At 34.8% G+C, this 9,716-nt stretch overlaps 2 protein-coding genes across 2 annotated transcripts; both read left to right on the top strand.

The window, feature by feature from the left end:
* The first annotated feature begins 417 nt into the window (after nt 1–417).
* Nucleotides 418–9,443, top strand: LOC126720494 (dirigent protein 19-like). The gene is made up of 2 exons (XM_050422995.1): nt 418–1,022; nt 9,309–9,443. Exon 1 carries the CDS (start codon nt 454–456, stop codon nt 1,009–1,011), a length of 558 nt encoding a protein of 185 aa, XP_050278952.1. The 5' UTR covers nt 418–453; the 3' UTR covers nt 1,012–1,022; nt 9,309–9,443.
* Nucleotides 8,710–9,443, top strand: LOC126720490 (dirigent protein 22-like). Its single transcript, XM_050422983.1, has one exon. The coding sequence runs from the start codon at nt 8,740–8,742 to the stop codon at nt 9,295–9,297; it is 558 nt and encodes a 185-aa protein (XP_050278940.1). The 5' UTR covers nt 8,710–8,739; the 3' UTR covers nt 9,298–9,443.
* Nucleotides 9,444–9,716: the final 273 nt, after the last annotated feature.

Here is a 9,716-nt window from a genome sequence, read left to right as displayed (position 1 = left end):
CCAAAAGGTCCCTACAATCATCAACAAAGGCAGAAAGATCCCCAAATAAATCAAAATTACTAGAAACTAGGAAAATAACAGCAGTTGCATCAAGCTCCACTTCAACTGCCACAAGCTGAAGCCCAATGCTAATAAATAATAATAACCCCTCTCTTAAGGCCGATAATTCAACTGCCCTTCCCAATTTCTAATAGGTCCTCCACATCCAGCTAATTTGGCGCTGCCTGTAACTTAAAGCCAAGTCTTCCAAGGGGAGGGCGGGTCATACCACATAAAGGTTAACGAAAAATGAATTATACACTTGTTTTCCAAAATGTGGATGACAAAAGTCCTCCATACAAATTACGTGTCATATTGGGGTTGGTCAGTGTAAAGACTAAGGCCTTTGTTCACTTTATATATAAATAGAGACATTAACCAAGTCCAATTTTTGTTTACCAACGTTGAGTTCCAATGGCTTCCCAATTCACCGTCTTCTTCCTCATCCTTTCGCTCTCCACAGTTTTGGTCATTGGAGAAGATCATGGCTTTGGAAGAATCCTAGACAGGAAGCTCCTTGGGTTAAAGGAAGAAAAGATAAGCCACTTTCAGTTCTATTGGCATGACATAGTTAGTGGTCGCAATCCCACTTCAGTCCCAGTTGTAAGACCACCCCAAAACACATCAACCTTTGGTTTTGTAAGCATGATCGATGACCCTTTAACCTTAGGACCAAAAGTGAGCTCCAAATTGGTGGGAAGGGCGCAAGGGTTCTATGCCTCTGCTTCACAACAAGAAATGAGTCTATTAATGGTGATGAACTTTGCATTCATTGAAGGCAAATATAATAGTAGCACAATTACTGTGCTAGGGAGGGACTCAGTGTTCGACAGCATGAGAGAGATGCCAGTTATTGGAGGCAGTGGGCTTTTCAGGTTTTCTAGGGGTTATGCTCAGGCCAGGACTCATACTTTTGATCCCAAGACTAAAGATGCCATTGTTGAGTACAATGTCTATGTGTTGCACTATTGATGTTCTTGAACCTTTGTTGTGAACTTCAATCTCTTGTGAATCGTGATGCTCTTTTTTGAGGTGTAGATTTCATATATGTTGGCCACTATGGTTTTTCTTGTTCAATAACAATAATAGAGAAATATTTTGTTTAGTTTCAGTAATTTTTGCCACACTTTCATACAAGTTTATTGCTTTAGTCAAAAAAGAAATCCCAAAAACTTAAAAGAGTTAGTGCCCATTGAGCCTATAAATAGACTCATTCAGACCCAATCCAAGTTACTGCAAAAATACACTAAAAAAATTGAGATGTTCTTGGCAAGGAAGGGTGTTCTTTCTGGTGAAGTTTTGGGCTTGAACACTTTGTGCAGAGGTCGTTCTAGCCATACGACACTTGTTGGGCTGTTGTATCCTGGGTAGACAAGTCAGACTTCCAAATGATTGTAGCAGAATTGAGATCCAAAGGCATAAAGATTGAAGACAATTTGATGGTAGCTGGCATAATTGATAAACTACTACAATCTTGGAAGGAGTTCCAAAAGACTTTGTGGCACAAACAAAATGAGACATCCTTGGAGACTTTGATCACACGCATCCGTGTGGAGGAGGAGGCTAGAGGACAAGATGCACTCATAACACAAGAGAGCAATGGTAATTCCACCACAAAGATAAACCTTATTTCAGCCAATAATAATATGCCCAAAAATCGTTTTCCTAGAAATGGTCAATTGAAGCCTAAAAAGAGAGCCTTTAAAAATAATAATAAACCTCAAGGAATGGGAAACCCGAATAAAAATTACAATAAGAACCAAGGACACCCTTCACAAGATCAATTTAATAGATCCTGTTTTGTCTATGGCAAGAGTGGGCATATTGATCGATTTTGCAAATTTCAGAAATGTGAATCTGTCCTACAAGCTAACGTAACCGAAGAGCCTTTAGTGGCTATGATTACAGACATCAATATGGTGCAATATGTTGAAGGGTGGTGGGCAGATTCTAGTGCTAATAGGCACGTCTGTTATGATAAAAATTGGTTCAAGTTATACACTCCTTTTGAAGAAAAAAAAACCATTATGCTTGGTGACTTTAGCAAAACTAAGGTTCTTGGTAGTGGTGAGGTTGAATTGAAATTCACTTCTGGACGTGTGCTAACATTGAAAGATGTACTTTACACTCCGTCCATGAGGAAGAATTTGATGTCAAGTTTTTTGCTTAACAAGGCTAGCTTTAAGCAAACTATGGAATCTGATAATTATATAATCACTAAAAATGGATTATTTGTGGGCAAGGGTTATGCTTGTGATGGAATGTTTAAATTGAATGTTGAGAATAATAAAGCATCTACCGGTTCAGTTTATATGCTTTCTTCTATTAATTTTTGGCATGCTCCTTTGTGTCATATAAATAGTAGATATGTGGGAATCATGAGTAGTTTAGGATTAATTCAAAAACTGTCAAAAGATTTTGAAAAATGTGAAACTTGTAATCAAGCTAAGATTACAAAAAAGCTTCATAAAAGTGTTGTAAGAAATACCGATTTGCTTGAGTTAATTCATTCCAATTTATGTGAATTTGAGGGAGTTTTAACTTGTGGAGGAAATAGATATATTATCACTTTTATTGATGATTTCTCAAAATATACAACTATTTATTTATTGAAAAATAAAAGTGATGCTTTTGAAAAATTTCAAGATATTTTAAAAGAAGTTGAAAATCAATTCGGTAGAAAAATAAAAAGAATAAGAAGTGATAGAGGTCGTGAGTATGGATCAAGTGCATTCAACTCATTTGTTCAGTCTTTGGGAATTATCCATGAAACTACTGCACCATATTCACCTGCTTCTAATTGTGCGGCTGAAAGAAAAATTAGAACTTTAATTGAGTTAACAAATGCCATGTTAATTGAATCTGGTGCACCTTTACATTTTTGGGGTGAAGCTATTTTAACTGCATGTCATGTTTTGAATAGGATGCCACATAAAAAGTCACATACCACACCTTTTGAGATGTGGAAAGGACATAAGCCAAATTTGGGATAGTTGAGAGTATGGGGTTGTCTTGCTTATGTAAGGCTAACTGACCCTAAAATACCTAAATTAGGTATAAGAACTACTACCTGTGCTTTTCTTGGTTATGTGATTAATAGTGCAGCTTATAGATTTTTTGATCTTGAAAACAAAATAATTTTTGAATCTGGTGATACAATTTTTCATTAAGAAAAATTTCCTTTTAAATTGAAAAATAATGGAGGTGAAGAAAATATTTTGTCACAACCTAGTTCTTCTGCTTCACATTTACAAAATTAAGAAAATTTTGAAATGGAACCTAGAAGGAATAAAAGAGCTAAAGTTGAAAAGGATTTTGGTCCTGATTATTATGTTTTCAACCTTGAGGAAAATCCCCAAAATTTAAAAGAAGTTTTAACATCACCTGATGCTATATTTTGGAAAGAGGCTATAAATGATGAGATGGAATCTCTAATTTCTAATAGAACTTGGAAATTAGTAGATCTTCCACCGGGTTGTAAGACCATAGGTTGTAAATGGGTCCTTAGAAAAAAGTTGAAATCGAATGGATCAATAGATAAGTTTAAAGTTAAACTTGTTGCAAAAGGCTTTAAACAAAAAGCCGATTTTGATTTCTTTGATACATTTTCTTCGATAACAAGAATTACATCTATTAGACTGTTAATAGTTATTGCTGCAATTTTTGATTTGAAAATTCATCAAATGGATGTAAAAACTGCTTTTCTAAATGGGGACCTAGAAGAAGAGATTTATATGGATCAACCCGAAAGCTTTGTAGAGCCTGGACAAGAAAGCAAGATATGTAAGCTAACTAAATCCCTATATGGCTTAAAACAAGCACCAAAATAGTGGCATGAAAAGTTTGATTCCTGCATGATTGAAAATGGTTATAAATCAAATGAATGTGATAAATGTATTTATTCTAAATCATAGAATAATTTGCATGTTATTATTAGCCTCTATGTGGATGATATGTTGATTTTTGGCTCAAATATGTATGTTATAAATGAGACAAAAAATATGCTTAAAAGCCATTTTGATATGAAAGATCTTGGTGAAGCTAATTTTATTTTAGGCATGAAAATTACAAAAACATGTGATGGGATATTTCTTGATCAATCACATTATGTTGAGAAAATATAATTTTCATGATCACAAAAGTGTAGCTACTCCTTTTAATTTTAGTGTTCATTTATTTCTTGTGAATAATGATGATGAGATTTTTAATCAAAAGAATTATGCTAGCATCATTGGTAATTTGCGCTATGCTACTAATTGCACTAGACCTGACATTGCATATTCAATAGGAGTTCTTAGCAGATTTACTAGCAAGCCTAATAAAGATCATTGGCTAGCTATTAAGCGAGTCATGAGATATTTAATCGGTACCAAAAACTATGGCTTATTTTATAAAAAGTACCCTACTGTGATTGAAGCTTTTAGTGATGCCAATTGGAATACTTTGTCAGGTGATTCTTTCTCTACCACTGGTTATATTTTTACCTTAGGTAGTGGTGCTATTTGTTGGAAATCTAAAAAGCAAACAATAATTGCTAATTCAACAATGGAAGCTGAATTAATAGCATTAGTTTCAGCTAGTGAAGAGGCAAATTGGCTTAGAGATTTGTTATATGAAATTTCACTTTGGGAAAAGTCAATTTCACCTATATTAATTCATTGTGATAGCACTGCTGCAATTGGTAGAGTTAAAAACCTTTACTACAATGGAAAATCCAAACCTATAAGAAGAAAGCATAATACCATGTGATCTTATTTGAGTAGTGGCATCATAACTGTGGATTATATTAAATCTAATAATAATCTTGCAGATCCATTTACCAAGGCCTTAGCAAAAGATAGAGTCTGGAATACATCGAGGGGGATAGGACTAAAGTCCATAGAATCATGAGTATGAGGATACCCAACCCAAGGACCAGAGATCTTGAGAATTGGGTTCAATGGGAAAAACAAATCATACGATGGTCGTAAGAAATGCACTATTTATTTTTTTAATTATTTATTTTGTAAATAATTTTTTAATTGTTTATCCCTATGATGTAAGTGCATTTATCCTGTAATGTGGAGAGATTGAGTAAAAAACTCTTAATGAAATTTGTAGCTCGTATGAGTGAGGAATTAGAATTATAGGAGCACCTTTGACAAAATTTTACCTATGCGAGTGTGGGGGTGGGGCCGCTACCTATGAGATTTGGACTTAATCTCAAATACACTCATGAAACCGGGATCAACACACAACCGTAAAGTGCTAGCTATAAAAACTCATGTCAACACCTAGGTTGTTATGTGTAAGCAATGACACTTAATTTTCCTAAAACAATCCTAGTTCAAGTCGGAGACCACTACGACTCTGGAGTTGAGATCGTTGTTTTACTAAGTGAAGGTTCAATGCAGAGCACACCTTCATGATGCATAGTAACCCATCTTTGCCTGGTAATCTCTCTTTAACTAAAAACTTTAATATTAAAATGAGTGGAGGCTTGTTGGAGCATTTTAATATTAAATAATTAAAATAAATAAATGTTACAACATAAATGTAAAGATGTGGGAGTGAATATGGAAGATGAGGAGTGAAAATGTTTAATCCCACATTGAAAAGGAGAGAGACTTTTTTGTTCTTTTTAATGGGCTAACATGAATTGTCTTAGATATTGGGTTAGGTACGTGCGCAAGGGAGAGGTGAAGGGTAGAGGTATCAAAAATGGAAATGAATATCCAACAATTAACCTTTTAACACCCACTACATCAGAATAAAGTACCTAATTAATCAGATTAATTTGGGTAGTAATTTCATGAGGCCCATTGAGCCTATAAATAGACTCATTTAAACCCAATCCAAGTTACTGCAAAAATACACTAAAAAAATAGAGAGGTTCTTAGCAAGTAAGGATGTTCTTTCTGGTGGAGCTTTGGACTTGAACACTTTGTGCAGAGGTTGTTCTAGCCATACGACATTTGTTAGGCTATTGTATCTTGGGGAAGACAAGTCAAAGAAGGTCTGCACCAGTTACAAAGTTTAGCCAACCAAGAGCTTGAATCTCCTTAAAGAGAGCGAGTGCCACACCTCAGTTCAAATAGTATTGTGTAATTTCTTTCTTTACATTAATAATATTCAGAAGTATTATTCAGTTTCTCATTGTGTTATTTCCATTATTATTGTGTTTGCACCAACACAAAGTTCAAACCAAATCACTAGTCCTAACAGCGCTCAAACCAACTCATTGAGTAAGGCTCGACGAGAACCCAAAAAAAAAAAAAAAAAAAAAAAAAAAAAAAAAAAAAAACCTTGGATCTCGAGATTTCAGTTGACTTAAACTAGACTTGTAAGTTATTTTCCTATGGTAAATTGCCTTATTGGGTTAGGAGTGCCTCTATAATGGTTTTTTTTTTTTTTTTTTTTGGAGTCATTTTTCATTAATTTTTCACTTCATCATTGTATTCGTTGTATTCATTGCATTATGCTTATTGCTTTTTGATTTGGTAACTTACTAATTAGTGGTGCATTAATTGTGAAAACTATGATCACATAATTGGTTAATTGGTACTTAATTAATAAATCCACTTCATAATTAAGTAAGAGATAAACCTTTTCATCTTTTATTCCTTGGCATAGTTTTGACTTTTGCCATTGAAGAAAATCTTGACATTGTGAACCCTTAACTTAAATGGCTTAAGAAATTAAGAAAAGCTTAGCCATTTAGCTTATATATTATTGACATGACATTTTTATAATGATGCCATGTAGTTAGAGTCTCATATGATGTCTTCCTTCATTTCCATCCCGCTCAACAATCCCATATTCCCACCCAACTAGCTAGCCACCCACCAACTCATTACTCATAATCATTTCATGAGATGTCAAGAATGTGGTTTGGCAAAGATATGCTAATGGTCTACTTTAATTGCAAAAACTTTTATTTTTTATTTTTAACAATAGGTTTAGGATCATCGTTTATAAGTTTCACTTATTTATTTGCTCCATTATTTTTACTTGAGTAGAAAACAAAATCTTTTAAATATATCACCATTTGTTTTATCATTAAATAAAAGCGACAATTTCTGTTCCTCATTCGAGTGCGACGCATCGCTATCTTCCTGATCAGTTTCTCTCAATGTGTTTCATCATTGATGTGTGGGCCGTGGGGGAGGAAGATGACTTTGATGATTTGATCCCTGGGGTTGAATTTTATTCTCAAATAAAGTTATTCTTCACTCAAGAGAGATAGAAAGAGCCTCTCAAAAAAAGAAAAAAAAAAAAAAAAAAAAAAAAAAAAAAGAGAGAGAGAGAGTGATAGAAAGAGAGTCTTTGAATTGTCATGGACCAATTACATATGCCATGTATTATTATTATTTATATGCCATAAATAACATGATGTAACATTTTGGTCATTCCAAGAAGAAGGGTAACCGACGTGATATTCTCCTATTTTTTAACACATTGACCAATGACCGTAGAGCTACCAAAATATGAGGTTGCAAACTTGCAATTGAATTGTGGGGTTGGTACTTCTTTTTTGCTGAATAGTGGGTTGGTACTTGGTATTGGTAAGTAAAGTATTCATGGAAATAGACTTCCAAATTCTATTGAACTTAAAAGGGGGATTGGAGAAGAGCATGGGCTTTATTAAAGAGCCTATCAGAAGTTACTCGGCGTCAACAATAAAAAGCTTCAGCTCCTCATGCTTCTATTGGCATGAGTGTAAATCATGAGTGGCCCGTGAATCTTACTGTGTCCAAATTGCGCCATCCTCCAATACATTGTCAACAACAGCCTTATGCATACGAATCACAACAACAAATTGGTCTAACCCTTAATTAATTGATTACCAACCCTTGCATTCTTTGAAGGATATTATATAATGGTAGCAAAATTAAGTCTTCATCAACGTGAGGGAGACCTTGGTTATCTAAGGCAATGAACTGTTTAAGTTTGTTATACAGGTTACATTGAGAATTAGGTATAAATAAAATTGAGAAAGTATATTTTACCATTAAGATTTTATTTATTATATTAACATATTTTTCATTTAAATAACTTATTACAAACAACTTAGTAAAACTTGTTTTTTTTTTTTTTTCTTTCTATTTTTGGTAAAAAGGAACTTATATGAAAGAAACTAAAGAGCAAAGGCCGAAGCCACTAAATTACAACGTCTATTACAATACAAATCCAAATAATCAAAATGCAGCAGGAGAATAACAATTGAGAGGAGAAACAAAACGAAATTAAGAATCGTAAGAGATTCCCAACTTAGCTAAGGCATCAGCACAAAAATTCACTTTGTAGCAATGAAACAATCTAGTAGGAGAGATTTGCACCAAAAGGTCCCTACAATCACCAACAAGGGCAGAAAGATCCCCCAAATAAATCAAAATTACTAGAAACTAGGAAAATAACAGCGGTTGCATCAAGCTCCACTTCAACTGCCACAAGCTGAAGCTCAATGCAAATAATAACCCCTCTTTTAAGGCCCATAATTCAACTGCCCTTCCCAATATCTAATAAGTCCTCCACATCCAGCTAATTTGGTTGACGAAAAAAGAATTATGAACTTGTTTTTCAACATGTGGATGACAAAAGTCCTCCGTACAAATTACGTGTCATATTGGGGTTGGTCAGTGTAAAGACTAAGGCCTTTGTTCACTTTATAAATAGAGACATTAACCAGGTCCAATTTTTGTATACCAACGTTGAGTTCCAATGGCTTCCCAATTCACCGTCTTCTTCCTCATCCTTTCGCTCTCCACAGTTTTGGTCATTGGAGAAGATCATGGCTTTGGAAGAATCCTAGACAGGAAGCTCCTTGGGTTAAACGAAGAAAAGCTAAGCCACTTTCAGTTCTATTGGCATGACATAGTTAGTGGTCGCAACGCCACTTCAGTCCCAGTTGTAAGACCACCCCAAAACACATCAACCTTTGGTTTTGTAAGCATGATTGATAACCCTTTAACCTTAGGACCAAAAGTGAGCTCCAAATTGGTGGGAAGGGCACAAGGGTTCTATGCCTCTGCTTCACAAGAAGAGGTGAGTCTATTAATGGTGATGAACTTTGCATTCATTGAAGGCAAATATAATAGTAGCACAATTACTGTGCTAGGCAGGAACTCAGTGTTCAACAACATGAGAGAGATGCCAGTTATTGGAGGCAGTGGGCTTTTCAGGTTTTCTAGGGGTTATGCTCAGGCCAGGACTCATACTTTTGATCCCAAGACTGGAGATGCCATTGTTGAGTACAATGTCTATGTGTTGCACTATTGATGTTCTTCAACTTTTGTTGTGAACTTCAATCTCTTGTGAACTGTGATGCTGTTTTTTGAGATGTAAATTTCATGTATGTTGGCCACCTTGGTTAGGGGTTTCTCTTGTTCAATAACAATAATAGAGAAATATTTTGTTTAGTTTCAGTAATTTTTGCCATACTTTCATACCAGTTTATTGCTTTAGTCAAAAAAGAAATCCCAAAAACTTAAAAAGAGTTTTTGAGGGGCCCGTTTGGTTCGCCTTTGAAGGGGCCAAAATGCGCGTTTTCTAACCCAAAACTCAAAACGCGTGTTTGGTTTTTTTTCAAATGTGCGTTATAAAAAAGTGCATTTTCCAGCTCAAAGGATTCCTACGTTTAGGCACAGCAGCAATTGCAAAACGTACAAACGCGTTTTCTCAAAACAAGAATATTACCA

The sequence above is a fragment of the Quercus robur genome, chromosome 1, assembly GCF_932294415.1.
Source record: "Quercus robur chromosome 1, dhQueRobu3.1, whole genome shotgun sequence".
NCBI classification, from domain to species: domain Eukaryota; kingdom Viridiplantae; phylum Streptophyta; class Magnoliopsida; order Fagales; family Fagaceae; genus Quercus; species Quercus robur.
Note: the sequence above shows the minus strand (reverse complement) of the source record. Positions and strands in the feature narration are given on the sequence as shown.